Raw genomic sequence first — 17,970 nt, 5'->3', positions numbered from 1 at the left:
AGGTCTTTTCCACCCTGAGTGGCTCTGTGTAAACAGCATGGTTAGGGGCAGTATCTGTACCAGATCTGAATGGATGGTTTAGTTGAATATTTAAAATCTAAAATATTTTTATTAGAATAACTATAAATTTATAACCTGCTGATTTTATATTGGAGTCCTCATCTCTAATGAAAAGTTTTTTTTCTAAAAAAATCTATTTGCCTGCTGGGTACTGGCATTTAATCAAAACATGTAGAATTTAAAAAGTGTGCTTGAATTTTTGAGTCCAGCATTTAAATTTATAAATCTTGGGAGAGGTTTGCTTTTTTAAAAAAAATGTCATGTACCTCTTTCCACATCCTAAGCACCTGTGTCTTCACCTGGTGGTGGGCTATGGGGAGCAGGATTTGCCCTGTTTGTAGTGTGGGATGCTGTGGGGTGCTCTAGCCAGCTCTGGGGCTTAGTGGCATGGTGGCAGATGTCTGCAGTGAATCAAACTGGTTCCAATGTTGATTCCAATTTCAAGGTTTTCTTCAATGCTGCTGCAGTGAATGGCTGTAAACCCTTCTGTAGGTGTTCAGGCTCAAGTCAAGCTGGTTAAGGGAATGTGAAATTCAAGGTCAAAAGGTGAAACACTGCTAAATTTAAGATTCAAGTTTATGCAGATGAGTAAATGGCTGCTTGAATCATTTTCATTTCAGTTGCACTAGGTAAGGTATGGCCCTTCCAGCATCTGTCTCCCCCCTGCAGCTGGAAGGGCTGCAGGATTTATGAACAGAAAAGGTCTTCCCCAAACATGTTTTCCTGAGTATGCAAGCCTAATTGCTCTTGTGCATCCTGGCTTGTATCTACAGATGTTTGGATATGGCTCTTAGGTTTCACTTCATCATCTCTTATACGGGCTTAAACAGTGTATTCTCCTGTCAGTTTGTTCCTACCACTCATTTTCAAACAGTGGAAAAAATTGAGCATTAGAGATGTTTGGGGTAAAAATCCATTTGCAGATAAATATATTTGATGGGATCCTCTCATTGGGAGAGATTGAGGTTTTGGGGCTTCTTTGTGTTATTGTTGAAGCTTAAAGAGACAAAACTGGAATACCAGCAGAAAAGTAGTGTTTTAAGGTATCTTTTTTGCACACAATTTCTTCTTCCCCCAGCACAGTGTTGGATGATGATGGTCCTTTCTGAAGGCTTAAAAAAACAGACCATCTGTCTTTTAAACAGCTTGTGAAACTGTTGGTTTGATAATTGCAGATTGTCTGTACAGGTCCCAGACGTGTTTAAATCATACTGGGTATAACTCTTCCATTTCTGCTTCCAAGCTGGTGTGTGGTTTGTTTGTTGCTGAGTATATGCAGTCTTGGGATAGAGATGTCCAAATTTAGCAGAAGGTGAGGTTATCTGTAGCAGTGACCCACCACAGAAGAGGCACCTATGAGGAGGACTCAGTAAATATAGGAATCTGAGCCAGGTGCCCTCCCTGTCTCGGGGCTCCAGGGCAATTGCTGCCACCCTGCTGATTTCCTGCAGTTGCTATAGGTGATGCCAGGTGAAAGCTCAACCTAAGATCTTCCTTCTGTCCCTGAGGATCTGATAGTCTACACTGTGAAGAAGTGATGGGAAACAGCTCGCTGGCTATGAATTGGCTTTGGGTCTGCTCCAGTAGCCTTAACTTTCCAAGTGTATTGTTTTCTCAGAAGATATTTTATACTTCTTTTTTAAATTGATGACATCTTTCACTTGCTGCTCATCTATTTACCGTTTCTTAGTAACATTTCATTACATTGTGCTGTTTTAGTGTGTCTCCATAAAACAAAATTAATATTAAAAGTTCCCTTTTCAGTAGCAATTTGCAGTTAAATGTACTTTTTTTTGGTGTTATACATAGCCTTCTTCAAAACTGCTGGTGGTAAGTTATATACTGCTCAATTTAAAGGAATTTTTTAAAGTGAGATTTAGTGAAATTGCTTCTCAGACTCATCATGATTTACAATTGCTTTCAGGCAATTCTGTCCCAAAAGAGCCAAGCTGACTCCTGTACTTTGTTTCTTCGTTTACCATCTTCGTAGTTTTTCTTATTATTTTCCTTTTTCCACTTACTAATAAGAATGAAATAACTTGCATATTTGGTTATTACTAACAAACTGGGATCTAAAGGCTGTCTGACTTTCAGTAGTTCAAGAAGCAGAATTAGATACAGGTTTCACCCTGGATGAACAAGCTTTTGCCAGGCACTAATGTCTATCACTGAATGACAGTGGTTGAACTTTCTAAACATAAGGGAAAAATCAACAATGGATACTTTAGGCTAACATCATAAAGAGCAGATTGGAGTTAAATGTTGGTTTTGTTGCTCTCCCCAAAAATCTTCTTCAGGGAGAGTTCACTTACCTCTAACACTTGAGAAAAAAACAGGTTGGCAAATATAACTCTTTTTGACTGCAATGGAGACACCAAAGTGATCCAGATGAGCTTGAGCTGTGTGGGAATATGTGTAGCACCCAAGCATGGGGCCAGCAAATACAGGGAGGTTGTCTCCTTGCAGAGATTCTGTCTGACTGAAAGCTGTGTAGGAGCTGGTCTGCTGCTGCAAGTCAGACATTTTTCTCTCTCAGGTCTCCCCTTGAGCCTTCCCTCAAAAATGAAATTGGAAGGAAGTATCCTTGAATTCACAGCGTGGGGTGTGTGTGTATATATGTATATACACACACACATATACATATCATGTGTATAATACATGCTTTGTACAAATACAGCCATAATTATATTTTTCTGGAGAGTTAATATAAACTGGGCATGTGATAAGAACATGCAGGGGCTGCATTATACGGGCAACTAACAGGCTGTGTTCTGAAAAGCTGAAAGTCTTTGGCATTAGGAATCTAACTTTGACCAGATGTTGATGGTAAATGAGTTGCAATGAAATTGCCCAGTGGGAAACAATTTAGCTTTTAGAATGTCATAACTTAAACCTTGATTTAGTGTATTGCATAAAATGACTTGTATTTGATACATCCTCTTTTTTTATTAGTACTCTGCAAAGTTCAGTTCTTAAGGTGTCTATAGTGTGTGTGCATGTGTATATTTCAGCACTGTGTTTCCTCAGTCCCAACTTTTTTTACTAGCATCACAGTTCATGCGTGCACAGAACAGTTTACCTTGGAAGGGACCTGGAGATTACCCAATGCAGGGCTGACTTAAAAAGGTTTGTCAGGGTCTTGCCCATTTGAGCCTATGATGGAATGTAGCTGTCTAGCTCTTCCCACGCATTACTCAAAAGGTCTAAGTTAAAGAGTTTACCGAGGAAGCAGATATTGAAGATTTTACATAAAAACTGCATGCAGAAATAAATTCTTGCTCATGCTTGCATATACGTAATATATTACACTCAGCTGCATGGAGCAGGGAACTATTATTATGACCACACTTGTGAAAATATTTGAATTTAGCTTACTTTACATAAACACTCTGGCCTTAAACCCACATTGTATGGTAACATGTATAGCACAGCAGTCCTGTTCCCGGGACAAATGCTTGAAGGGGTTTTAAGTGTTTCCATTCCAACCCCCCTAAGCAGGGGGTCCTACCTTGGCCCTAAAATTTTTCTCAGAAATATTTTCTCAAAAGAATATTCTATGAAAAACTACACGTTTAAAGGGATAAAACTGGTTACCCTCCCTCACCACCCCAATAACTCAGTGGAGGGGAGAGTTTGCACATGCCTCCCGTGCTCACCCTAGCTGGTTGGTTGGCCATCAGCAGGGCAGGCCCAGGGAACACTGAAGAGCAAACCTAGTGCTTGAGACCTGTTCTGTATGGGTAAGGTCCTGGCTGAGATGTTGTAGAGAAGCTGAAAAGCTGTTTGGAAATCTAGCCATGAGAAGCACGCTACAAAACCAGTACTAATACAAGTCATATGGTTGAGACTTCATTTCATTTAGCTGTTTAGAAAACAGAAGCACTGGCCAGTATGTGCCTGCAATGCTCTATTTCTTCCCCCACCTTCCCCGTTTTATTAGTTCCTGCTCCCAGCATGCTTTCTGCTGTGTTGTGGACCAGCTGATATAACAGCCATAGTTCCTGAAGCTTTTGCATCACTCGTGTTTAAATCCCACCTTGAGAAGCCCACAGATATATGTTCTTCTAGCTGTCACTGTGTCACACAAATCCAGCTGCCAACTGAGAAGTGGAAAGTGGCCAACTGACCCTTGCATCTGATACAGCCTTTCTCGTCAAGGACCAAAGGTAAAAGCAAGATATTTTGGGACCAGGACAGGATGTTAGCCTAGTGTGTCCTTCCCCAAGCACAAACCAAGTTCAAAAGGATTGTACTGACAGAGAAGATCCTCTGGACATGTGGACAACCCTCGAATGCATGGCCCTTTGTGGCAACAGCCAGGGACCAAACACTTTCCTACGTTCTGGGAAGCCAGGTAAGAGTACCATGCCTTGCTCACATCTGGCACTCAACCAGAGCTCTATGGCTTATAAGGAATTATGAAAAAAAAAAAAAAAGAATTTGCTATTTAAATAGACAAGATCAGAGAGACAGAGAACAATATTAAATAATGGATGTATTTTATTAATTAATTCAGACTTCAGACAGACACCACGTGTGCGAACTAAACATTAGTACACACACAGACTTTATTTTCATGTTTATGGCAACTGAAATTCTGGGATTTTGAATTTTAGAATACAAATGAATGAAACCAGTTGCATGTAGTCTGACGTATTTCAATGTCATTACAGAAGTAGTTCAGCAGTAGCAAAGTATTGAGCCACAACAAAAAGCAGATCTTCTGATAATAAACAACCACATGGTACCTAAAACACTTTAGCAAATGCAGGGATAAGCATGGCGACCTGCCTTATAAAGCCGTGGTTCTGCCATGTGATAACACTGCTCACTGTAGATGCAAAGGTAGGGGTCCCATACCTACAGTCACATCCATGTAACAAGTGATAAACCTAACCATAACACTGATATTAAAAAGATTTCATTTTAAACTCTTCTGGATGAAAGCCTCAGTATCAGAGGAGCCCCAGGAAATATACTGTGGCAGTTTCTGCAGGTTAGCTGGTGGCCAATAGCTCAATACTTTGCATCATGACAAAGGACCAAAAATGTAACAGCTTGAGAGATTTTTGCAGCTAGTTAAACTAGATGGGGTGGGAGAAAAGCTATGATAAAAGAAGAGAGGGCCATTCCACCTTTCTTGAATTACTGAAGCTATCTAAACAAAATAACAAATCCTGTGCACATAATAGTAGAAAAAGTACAGGATGTTTGTCAACTCTCAACTAAATGAGCTGGAATGGTGTTTTTGGGAGAGACTGATGGGTCAGATAAACAATCTCAGTGTGCGTGGCCTGAAGGGATAATATGGAGATGCCACTTTAGAAGGTATCAAGCAGCAGTTTGAGGTGACTTATAAAACTTTTTGCTTAGACATCCACATCCATATGGAAGCTTCACAAGGCAGTCAGCCAGTGCCACATTTAGTATCCCACACTGAATGGGGACAATTCCAGTGCACCTGCAGGGGAACCACAGTGACCCCTAGTAAGGCACGATTATGGTTTTCTGAATTTCTCTGGACAAGATGGAGGGAAAACCTTATTTCTTTTTCTTGTAAGGATGCTACTAGGAAAACTATGTCCAGAAACCACACTTATTTTCTTCCAAAACTCTTTGGCTATTTCTTGGCTAGATAGCTCAGTGTGTGCAAGACTAATTTACAATGCTGCTATGTGTATAAAGAGCATGGTTGTATTTTGTTGCACAGTTTAATAGACTATATCAGAAATCTTTCTTCCCAACAGCTGTGAGAGCCACACCTGAATCTCACTTTCTACTTATCATGTTTGTCATGCAGTCCCAGTGTAATTAAATGTAACAGTCTAGGCCATTATGAGCTCTATTGTCTAATAAGGATAAAATATCAAATTGCTCTAGTTTTTACATTTAAATTTATCTTCACAGCAATCCCCATGGTGTTGGAGGTCCATGCTATGAATAGCACTAAAATGCAGTCAACAGACATTTCCGTGCTACTCCAGGGAAGGCACAGATAATTAATTGCCCCCAGTTTGCTCTACTGTCCGTAATTATAGTCTTGAGTTTATAAATAACGAAGCATGATTTTAAAAACCAAAACAAACCCCTCAATTACTACAGAGTTCCTGAGATAATTAAGTCTCCAAATGTGGCTCTGTAGAAGGGAACCAAAACTACACTGCAGAAGCCCATAACATGCAGATGTGCGTAAGCAGAGCAAAGCGACAGGATGGAAAACGTCATCAGGAAAATAAACTCTCTCATCATTATTTCACTGCTTTTTACCTAAAAAAACAATGGCCTATTGTCTCGATTCACCCTATTGTTCTGCTGCATTTTTTTTTATTGAAGGAACGAACAGTCAGTGAGTGAGAGTTTCCTGAGGAGTAGCAGCTTGGAAAGCTAAATGCAGTATCCTATGCCTAAGGCTTGTTTTGCTTCAGGTTTAGGAAAAACCAGGAAAGGTAAGTTACTGAGGTAAATTTAAGAACACAGTTTACAATTCAGCTTGTTTGAATACCCCCTTCAAATAAAAATACCCTCCAGTTTTGCAAGTATGGTGGTTAAAACCTGCAAAATGAAGCACACAAAGCTGTGCCCTGTTGCATCCCTGCTTGATGGACATTCCTCTGTTGTTACTGGGCGTTGTGGACTGCTAGGGAAAAACTCTAGTCGGGAGCCAGCACAGCAGGAGGCTTCATTAGCCATGAAGGGGAGCAAAACAGTGCTTCAGAAGGAGTAGTGCCCTCTCTGAACAATCAGTGTCACCACAACAACCACATAATCAGCTGGACAGCCTGTAACACATGCTTTGGATAAAGACAGACCTATGGATAGAAGACAGCTATGGCTTAAGTGTTTCAAAAGATCTTTGCCCAACAAGGAAACAAATTATATATTAAAAAACTTTTACAAAATACATTCTCTGTTCTTTCTCTGTTTAATATCTTCCTTGCTCGAAGCTTGGCTGCTGCCCAAATGCATCCAGAGCAACATATGATGATAACTCAAAAATGTGCAGTTAATCTGTGTGTAGCTTCAACTCCTGAATGCCAGGAGCAAAAGCGTACTTTTCAGAGAGAAATAGGCTTGGTCACACAGCATAATCAGGTTTACACAAGTTTTTAGATAGCCAAGATAAAGGAAATACTTCTGTAAACTCTTCTGAGAAAAGAGGAAAACTCCAAGTTGAAAAACTGCACATTTTCAATGTAATTTTATCCACAAACAAGCATAAACCCCAGTAGAGAGTTTCCTGCATGACAGCAAGTAAAACTTCAGCTTGTTAGTCTTTTTTTGTGATTTTTTTTTTTTTTTAATCCTAAAGCTATATTTCATCATAAAAACTAGTTTGAAGAAAGAGTAAACTTTTGCTCTTTGGTCTATCTTGACATTCCTCCAGAGACACATAACAGGAATATTTCAGATTCATTTTTGTCTCCTACTTGCAGGAAACAGGAAAGTTGTAGTTCTGAATTTTCAGGCTTCTGAAATGAGAAAGATAAAGAATTTATACACTGAGGCAAGACATCTTTGCTTTCTTTAAAGTAAAAAAAAAATTGAAGCATCACAATCGAAAAGCAGTGGTTCAATGAAATTGAATATTTTTGCCTTAACCATAATAAACAAAAATGGTTAGTTATGCCACATGCACCTCCTATTTATTATCTGTGTAACTCTGGTAGGTGAGAAACAAAAATCTGTACTCATATTTCAGTATGATATGGACTTCAGACTGTACATTACTGTAGCAATTGCTGAAACTCAATACTGGGGAATGAGACTAAAAGAAGTCATTGTTTTTGTTTCATAGAATCCAGTTTTGTGGATGTAAAGGAAAAGTCTTCAAACACTTTCTATCCATTTCTGAATAAGATGAAAACATCTAACAAATAGTTAGCAATTTTAGAATATCAGTTTTGGTGTCCTACTCTCATGGACTTCTTTATGGCCATGAAGATGCCCACAGGTAAAGCTCTGGGATTCCTCTCACACTCAGAAAAGCTCCAAGGGTGGCAAAGTATCCATGATGTGTATTAAAATAATTCTGATGCTCTGCCATTTTTGAAGAGGAGAAGAGTGCAAGAATATATCTGTCACTGTGGACAGTGGTGGTCTTACTAAGTCAAAACCAACCAAGGAGAACAACAGCCCACCTCCAACTCCCCCATCAATCCAAATACTCAAAGCCAAACCAGCCTAGTAAGAGCAGGCATCTATTGCCACTGATTAAATTCGAGGGATCCTTAGAGCTCACAAGGGTCCTTAACAGACTTTACTTGTGCAGAGTGAGTCAGGTTCATGAATTCCCCTTGCTGTGGAAGTAATACTTTTTTTTTCTGGTTTTTCATTTGGTTTTTTTTAATATTTCTTCCTATTGGCAGACTTGTCACTATGTAAGTCTTATTCTGACTGGTGGTCTCTACAGACAGCTCCTAAGGAAACAAATTCAACTTCCTTAGTGTATGAGCTGGGAAGTACAATTTAAACAGGACAGAGGCCAGCAATGAAGAACTAGCCAGATCCCTTTGGGTTCATTTCTAGATATTAATGTTTCATTCTTTGATAGATCATGTTGTTCCTACAGAGAGACTGCAATACTGTGTGTCCATGTATTGGCTATTTGTCAACAGAGAAAAACAGAGTTGACTTCTATGATAAAGTTCTATGACTTTTTTAGCACATATTCTAATGACTGGTGTTCTGCAAATTTTTGTGAGAACTGTCATCTGCTCCATTAATGCAGTGAAGTGGTAGAGAAAAAATCAGAGAGACTAAAGACAACCAATGTTTCAGCTCAGTCAGAGCCTCACACAGCATCCTGAGAAGCAGGAACTTTTGCCTGTATCTCTTTTACAAGTCTGATGTCAAATATGCATTGCGGAGGAGGATAAATACTGCACACTAAAGCAACTGTTCTCAGCTCTGCAGGCATGTTTATAATGAAACATCTGCAGCTCTTCTGCAAATCTCTAAATATTTTTCAATTACAACATCTTAAAGATTTGAATCAGTCCTAATGAGTTGGCACAATATCATATTACATTGTACACTATATCACTATGAAAAGAATTCAAATTAAGTGAAAACAAAATCCCTCGATCTCCCATCATAGAAACAAAGACCTCATAGTGTGGTATTGGCTACACTGTGGGTTCACTTTGGTGAATGTGTGAAAAGAAATAATACTACTAAACTTCTCTGCAGAAAGTTGGATGTAAAGACTACATAGGAATATTGTTTCTTTCTTCATCCAGAATTAGAAATGTACAAATCTAGCACATGAACCAGATGAATTTTAGAGCTCATGAACACTTGACTACTTTGTGTGGAGCTCTCTAGGTATTAAAATATCCTCAAGGCATTTATTTAGAATGTTAAAAGTAGGAACACACATGAGTATGTATCTATATTGATAAAAATATATATGATCAAGCTGTTTTTCTTTAAAAGGCTTAAACTTACTGAATCATTCATCTCTCTGATGCCAACAATACCTCTATAATGAAATTAAAATAATTTAATAACAGTGGGATATGTATGCTATTTCCTACCTCACTATTATGTTTTGTGACTTTGATAGCATTTCTTTTTACATCTGACAAAGCACGATCACTAACTAAAAGACAAATTTAACATTTTCATTTCATGCACAAATTCCAATGAAAGGTCTTCACAGTTGGAATGGAGTATTTTGTCTGCTTAATTACTGTTCTTCAAAACTCACCAATCCATGGTTTGGATGGATTTGTGTAAGACTAGTCAGTAAACACCCAATTAAGCAGGCTATGTGAATCTGCATATAGATTTTACATTAGGATTCTACAGTGATTTCAAATGAGTCAGAAGTAATTACGTGACTGACACATGATGAATCAATATGTATGCATCAAGCCGCCAGACTTATAACACGTATCAGTAACAAGAATGGGATATATGCCAAGAAATAGTATGCATAACACTACCCAGAAACAGAATAGTCAGTGATGGTTTGCACGTAGGGTAGTAATTACCTGTGCATGCAGGTTAACTTCCAAGCTAACTGCTTTTTACTTGTCTTGATTGGCACACACAAACTGACAGAATCTGCTCTCACCAGATGTTACGTAAATATTGTGACATTCAATTATGGGCAAGCGAACAGTTAACTTGGTCTGGTTGGGTTGTACAAACCTCTCCCCTCCTCTGAACAATCCATACTAACACCAAAACAAGAGCCGGTCTGCTCAAACCAGAGTAAAGGTTTGCTAGAGCAGGGTTGAAGCACCTGGGTACATCCACCTCAAGGCTGTGGCTGATGTGGGGTCCCACCACTGTCCTATTAGCTCATAGTAATATTGTTGTCCAGTCTAAAAGAAACTGTTTTGCTTTCCAGACCAATTTATTGGGGGAAAGGAGAGAGTTAAGTGATGAAAGGAGAGAATCCCATCACAGGCACACATGGTTTGTTTCAGTTAGGGTTACATTCTCTCTTAGTCCACTTCTGTTACAAGGTTAAAATGGAGTAGCATGAAATATTTTCATAACATCTTGGATTTTCAAGTGAGGAACGTGCTACACAAAATTAAAGCAGGACACCAAGAAGATTAAGTACTTAGAAAAGGGGAGGAGGTGGGAGGGTAAGTGCAACCTTCGAGGAAAAGGGAGCGAATCCAGCATGAAAAACAGGCTAAGAGGACAGCTCTGTGTTCCTGGAATGCTTATTACCATTTGAGAGAGATGACAGCGGTTACAAAAACAAAACATGAAAAAACAAAGCAGAGCTATGAACAAGCTGAACATCTTCCTGTGTATCTACATAATGACAGACACACACTGCCACACAAGTGTAGTATCAAAGATTATTTCTTTTGAGCTAAGATGACATGTTTTTTTCAGACTGGTGTTTTCCATAGCCAAGAGCAGTACAGTTGCAGAGATGGCTTCTCCTCAAGCCAAACTGACAGTGCCACAAAATCCAAGGCACCATTAGTGTACACCAGCAAAGTGTCAGACACCATTCAGCAAATGAGAAACCCATGGGATAAAGTGCACATTATGAAACATTTTCTCAAATCCCCTCAAAGTGTGTGAAGTCCTTACTAAAACTAGGGCCTAGATAAACTCCTGACAACCTTTTCCATATACATGCTAGAAACAAACATCTTCCCCCAAATTGAAACAGGAAAATAGAGGCTGTTGACTGACCTCAATTTGGACCTCACTCTCAAAACAATCCTTCCACTTGCTCTGTGATGGGGTCAAGGTCGATGTCATAGAAACATGGCCTTGTGGGAAGTCCTGGCATGGTGCTCATCTGTGGAAACAATGAAATTAAGTTATACTAGCGCACCTGTAAGCAGATAATCACTCCACCCATGTAAACCTTAGATTAAGAGAAAGGCTGGATTGTTCAACATGGATTCGTCTGCAGATGTGATCATTACCACATTTTTTGTTTTTGTTAAAAATGTCAAGCTTGGTACTTTTCTGATTAATTTTTAAGTATGAGCTTCCAAAAGGCAGGAAAGAGAAAACAAAAGCCACAAAATACAGGCTAGAATAGCAACCTGACAATAAACTCCGTAACAAAATGAAAACCCTGGGACTTACTTGTTCCTCAAAGTATTTATCCAGAACATTTATCCATTTATATCTCCTGAAAAAAAAATCACACAGCAAAGGGCAAGGACATAATTGTCTGAATTTACCCAGTGATACAAATTTGTTAACTCAGACCTCTCCCACAGAAAACCAGAACAGAGAAGCAGAATTAATTGCAACACTTACCTAATGTAAGGAACAAATTGAAATAGTTCAGCTAAACATACAGGGGTTACAGTTGAATCCTAATTCAGTAGTTAGAATTAGAAGGTTGAGATATGAAGCTAAAGCAACCCAATTATCTCAAACTATGCCTAATTAAGATCCTGATCTAGCATAAGACACCAGCATCTGCATACTTTTAAACATGTGAATAGTTTCATGGACTTAAATTACACAGATGACTACAGCTCTGCTCACGCTACTTATAACTATTATATGAAACTGCCATTTTAGCAGCAATTAAAGACACGAAGGTGACATGGAAACCTTGAGGTGCTGGTCCACAACAGTTTAAGCCACTTTAAATCAGAGGTACCCCAGCTTCTCAACTCCCTGCCTCAGGACTCTCCACTTCTCCCTTGCAAAAGGAGATGTCTGCAGAGCAGGTTTGGCAGAATGGTGCTGGGTTTTGATCTGCTTCTTCTTCTCCTCCAGTTTCAGCACCTTGAGCCAGGAAGGGCTTGCCTGTCACCAATGCCAGCACTGGCACAGGGTAAAGGTTGTGACTGTGGGGCAGTTTTAAGGCAGGACCGGTTTGGATCAACCTGGATCACTTTGGATGAAAACCCTTAGTCTTCCTAAAATGACAGTTAGAAGCCGTGAATATCTCACTGTACTTATACTAATTCAAAGCACTCTAAAAATGACTCCTTAAATCTTTTCGACATCTTAAGCTCACAAGTGGAGAATGGCTCTGCTATTAGGGCCTGTAGCAATACCTAAATTGATGAAAGACCTTACAATCTCTGGAAACAAACCTGGAGTTCAACTTAGCTCGACTGTTGGCTAAGAGTCTTTAAGCATTAAAACTTATTTAAGAGATGCTAGGTTTTGAGGAACAAACTGTTAGCCAGGGCATATCAGCAGAGCTCATTAAAATTGGTGGTTAACCTGACCACAGGATGTAACCTTCAAACATGACTGTATAGAAAGAAAAAGATTACACTGGCTTGAGTACCAGAAACACTCCAAACTTAATAACCTACAGAAGGAGTCAGATTAGGGTATGTTTTCACGATGTGAGCTGAAGCACATAGCTGAAAGGGGACAGTTTCACCCTATGAACCTCTGGGATGATTCCCCCTCTTACTGCAGCCAGCCTTATTCAACACACTGAACTGATGTAAATACATGTTTTTGTGGGGAGGGTTGGTTGGCTGATAAATTTAATCTGTTTGTTGCATGACCAGATCACCACCAGGCCACTGGCTGCAGGGGAGCAGCCAGAGTACGCTTCGGCCAGCCATCACCTCCAGCTCTCCAGCAGAGAGCTCAGGGCTGGGCAAATTCCTCCCTCCGTCCTTCCTAATTCCCTAAGAAGCACAGATCAGCTACATCTTTTCTCTGGCCAAAGGCAAGCTCTAACAGACTAATTGGCCTCAAAAGAGGAAAAACACATGACCACCATCCTAGCTCCTCTGGAGTTCCAGACTTAAAGGCCCCCCTTGCCCTGGATCAGACTGCATTTGTTTATGCCAACCTGACCTGCTGCGTATTCAGAGATGGGGTTAACGTCTGCCTTGTGCTTCAGCTTCACTCCAAACACTCACGTAATGTCTCTACGTGAGTGAAATACAAGCAAACTGTAATATCTCCCTACCACAGTCCCATTAACTCCAGAGAGCTCTACTACCATTTGAGAGGTTAATCTCATGTTGAGAAGGGGGAAAGGAGCCTCGGGGAGCTTAGTACTGGTCCAGCCATCATCTCACTTGAGATCTAGTTCTGAGAAAAAACAATGCAACGAGCTCTTCTAGTGGACTCACTACATTTCCTCTGTTTTTAAATATAGTCCTTCCTGATGTTTTGTTATTGTGTGTAGCAGGATTAAAAGACAAAACTGTCAGTTTACATTGACCAAACCCTGCCTCTGATTGCATGACATCATTTATTGGCTGACATTGCCTTAGCATTTTAGCTAAGTACTAAAACACCTTGCTACTATTCTTTATTAATTGGCCACACTAGGTGGACTACTACATTATTAGGGTTACTGAATTACTTTCTGTCTCAGATTCCTCCTGGTTTCTGAGTTAATGCTTGAAAAGGAACTGCCTTAATGAATTACATCTCACTGGGAGGGGAATGAACAAATTGCCAAAGACAACTTTCTAGTTACTCTGTGTATGGCAGTTTGACAACTGAAAGTAAACTCCCAAATTCCAGGTTCTTCTTTTCTTTCTTTCTTTTTTTTCCCCCTAATATAGATACTTTACGGGAGTTTTTTCCCATTTTAAAAAAAGAAATATTAAAAACAAAAGCCCTACGTACATATTTTGAATTTCTTTTTTCTTTCACAGGCCTAGTCCTACACCAGTGTAAGTCCTCTGTATTAACTAATGGCAAACTATTACATCTATAAAATGTGAATATCAAATCAGTTTATTGCTGGTTCAGGGAACACAACTATTCTCAGATTGAAAATTTAAGTCAACAAAAGGGAATGGGTTCATCTGAATTAAAATTACTGCTTGATAAAATGAAGTACAAGGAAAAAAAAAACCAAACACAGAAAAAACACTTTGGAAGAATACTTATGTGAATTACAGAGTGAAAATAAAACACATACTGTCATTTTCCCCATGGCCCAGACTTCCAAACAGGCAAAGTCATGTAGATTTATGATCATTACTCTCTGCTCTCATTATCTGGATGTACAGAGGTAACATGCAGCAGAATCTATCCTGTTTTCATTACTTCAAGGTCAATAGGAGGAGATGGCTGGCTGGCTGAGGAGATTACTACTGATTATTCCCTCTATAGTCCTCCATTTCTTTCCTTCAACCAAACAGGTAGGAAAGAAAAGAGGGCTCAGTCATCTGCGAGGCTGAATCGAGGTTTCAGCTGACTGGCTTTCCACATGGAACATGTGGCTCAGAATGATCCTCTTCCCTCTCACCATTTTCCACAATGCTGGATGAAGGCATTAATGAGTGAGTACACAGGCTGGTCTTCACTTCAATAGGCATGACCCAGAGGCATCCCTCTCCCTGACCTAGGTCAGCGTCTCGATTTCTGTGCGTGGAGGGGAGATGTTAACCTGCCCCCCAGCTGTAGCACATACTGCACCTGCACAGCAGCTGGCAGACTACATCCACCTCTCCAGGCTTTCTTGATAACTACTTAAGAGATAACTACTTACTAAAATTACTTCAGTTCTAAAACTTGAAGAAAATTAGAATGAACAATGAAAGAGAAAACGTACCTAAAACATAAATCACTTTGGTAAGTAGCAGGTATGTACAGCATGAAAAAAACCCACAGAAATTTACAGTCCTACAGTAGCTTGCTAGGCATCTCATAAAACACACACCCTCTATATATTGCACAGAGATCAGCACAACTCTCCACTCTAATATAACAACATTTGGGTTATGGATTGGTAGCTGCGAAACATTGCACAGCATGGTTTTGAGAAAAGAACAGGGTTAGAAGCAGCAAATGACAGCACATTATCCACTGAAAACCACAGACTAAATTTAGATAGCTGAAATAATCAGTATTTAATTTGACCAAAACTGCTACTATTACACTTTCCCTGGGAGAAGGAAAATATAAAGCATAAACTTTGTACCTTAAGACTTTATGCAATTCATATGAATGCTTTATGCAGGGAAAAAAAAAAGGTTTTACAAAGAATTCATCCAGCTGCTGTCCAAAATAAATCATTTATGAGTTAACAGGAACTAGTTTTGTAGGAACTCACTGGAATAAACCATTTTTTCTACAAACTGTGTAACTGTCCATGCATCCATGAGAGTGAATCAACTGCAGAGAGGTGACGTGAAGCATACACTGGCTTTTTATTACTAAGGGACTGTATGTTTAGGAGGCAAAAGCAGCAAGTCTTAGGGTCAGTTTATCCTGAGGATAATTTATGCTCCTGGAAATGCACAACTGGTGGAAGATAAACCACAATTTTAGTTAAGAATGCCTGAAAGCTACTGTTATAGTAGGCACTTGTGATCTTTCAGAAGTTTATTTACATGACTGAACGAAAATGCCAGTTATTTTCTAGGAAGCCATACAAAAGTGTTGTTCCACACCCTCTCCAAGAACACATCCACTGTCACTGAAAGAGTGACTAAGTTGAGTTTAATTTAAATTACAGTTATGTGTTGACTTGTAACTTCAGTTGGCCATAGGATCTATGTAAAAGTTACACAGCACCGCGTAAAAACACAATAAATGTGTCAAGCACCAAGACTCTGCTAGACACGTTTGTTATGGTCCCAAGAAGAACTATGCTGCTTAGCTTCCTTTTTTATCATCCTTATGTCCATCTGTCATCAACATATCCTGCCTTTAAGTGTGTGTACATCCACCTATACATATATATATATATAGATAGATATATATTATTTATCTACAAGAAAAATCCTTATAGAACCTCAGATTGCCTTAACTGGGTTAGCACAATAGCATGGCTTGCAAAACAGATGGTCTTGAGGACTACATCCAACTCATGCTTAGTGTCTTTTTCCCCTATAAGACAAGATGTGTCTGTTTTACAGGCATAACATTTCTTTCTAAATAGAGAAAGAAAACCAGAGGAATCTGTACTTACATAAAGTAGGGAAAACAAGTGATTAGAAGATGCCAAAAAATCAGCAAATAGCTTATCGAGGAAACATCCCTATTTTGTGGCTTATGGAGGTAATGTTGCAATTGACAAGAAATGCAAGTAATTCCCATTATTTAATTGTATCCTTTTGTTAATTAAACAAGCTATGACAACCCACAACCATTTCAAACTTGAAATACTGCAGAAAACAGATGTTGTCTCTCAAGAGAATCCAGCATACACATGACTGCGGATAACTCCTCAATAAAATCTGATGGCATGAACTGCACATCCCACACTCTCTCAGCAAGAAACAATACAAGATGAAACTCAAGAGATTTATAAACAGAGCTATAAACCTGCATGCATTATGGTCAACATGCCAGAATTTGTTCAAATCCTGAGGCATGGCATGAATGAGCTATGCTTCAGGGTTTCAATAATGTTTCCTAGTGTGAGTTAGAGCTCTGGAAGACAGATCAACAACCAGAATTTTGCTCCCATTCAGTGCATCTGTCAATCTCAGCACATGCAAAGCTGAATGGAATAGCCTTCTGAAGAAATCTCTCCTGGTCTTCAGCCCTGCCTGCCTTTAGGTGCTCTTTATTTTGAGTGGCAGATTATTCCCACTGACATGTGTGGTGCTGGCCATGCACTGGAAGCTGGCACAAAGGGAATTGCAGTCCATGTAGTGGAAGAGAAAGATTAACAGTCACCTCACTGCATTGCATGGCTAGAGAAGTGTGTGCAGAGTGCAGATCTTTTTACTGGATGCCTCAGGGTCCCTGCATTCCCCATTTTATGAGAGTATCCATGCAATGAGGGTAGTGGGTAGGACTACAGCACTCTGAAGGATGCAACTGTGCAAATACTTCCAGTGAGTAGTCACTCATTTCATCTTCAAACTGAACTGTCCTACAGCACATAGAAGCACTCAGTGTGCATTGGAAAGGGTGCAGAAAAATTAGGCAGCATATACTAAGTATCTCCAGGATCAGCTTGAAGCTTTTTCCACAGAACTGGAAAATTCCTCCACTCTGAAGAGCTCTATCACTTCAGAGGTAGCTCAGGTTTTGAATGATGGAAGTAAATAAAATCACAGGAAAATAACAAAAAAGAATAATGAAGAGAAAAGCATTTTTTGTCATAATTACAAGAAACACACCAGAATGAAACTGCCAAAACAAAACATGCTCAATACAATCTACATCTCACCCACCCTTCATGTATTACAGAGGGGAATGACACCATACCAAAGCCTGAACTGATGCTCAAGTGAACTTTCACCACCTCTTAAAAGCAAACAAACCTCCAACTCTCACATCAGGAAAAGCAGATGCAAAATGGAGGCAAGCTGGTGCTTCCTTGCAAAAATATCAACCTTTACAAACCAATAAATTCAGCTTTGGAAACATCAATAATTTTTAGAAATTTACTTTAATAGCTACATAATGCTTAAGCAAATATTATCTCATTATTGTTCATTGCCTGAAAATAACAAGGATTTCTAAAGTGGCTAAGCAATGATCTTTAGTCAGTGTTTAAATAACAGTTTACTT

General features: G+C 39.4%; 1 protein-coding gene across 5 annotated transcripts in view; it reads right to left on the bottom strand.

Annotated features, from left to right (window-relative positions):
• Positions 1-4,542: 4,542 nt before the first annotated feature.
• The window catches only part of MTHFD1L (methylenetetrahydrofolate dehydrogenase (NADP+ dependent) 1 like), a 148,586-nt gene continuing 135,158 nt past the window's right edge, over positions 4,543-17,970 (bottom strand). For all 5 annotated transcript variants that reach the window (XM_064649127.1, XM_064649129.1, XM_064649128.1 and 2 more), the window contains 2 exons: positions 11,230-11,338; positions 4,543-7,529 (listed from right to left, as the gene is read on the bottom strand). In XM_064649127.1, the coding sequence (XP_064505197.1) occupies positions 11,249-11,338 (90 nt within the window). In that variant the 3' untranslated portion in view covers positions 4,543-7,529; positions 11,230-11,248. The remainder of the gene's footprint in view (positions 7,530-11,229; positions 11,339-17,970) is intronic.

This window comes from Pseudopipra pipra, chromosome 3 (genome assembly GCF_036250125.1).
Source record: "Pseudopipra pipra isolate bDixPip1 chromosome 3, bDixPip1.hap1, whole genome shotgun sequence".
NCBI classification, from domain to species: Eukaryota; Metazoa; Chordata; class Aves; order Passeriformes; family Pipridae; genus Pseudopipra; species Pseudopipra pipra.
The sequence above is the reverse complement of the archived record's forward strand: the minus strand, read 5'-3'. Positions and strand labels throughout refer to the sequence as shown.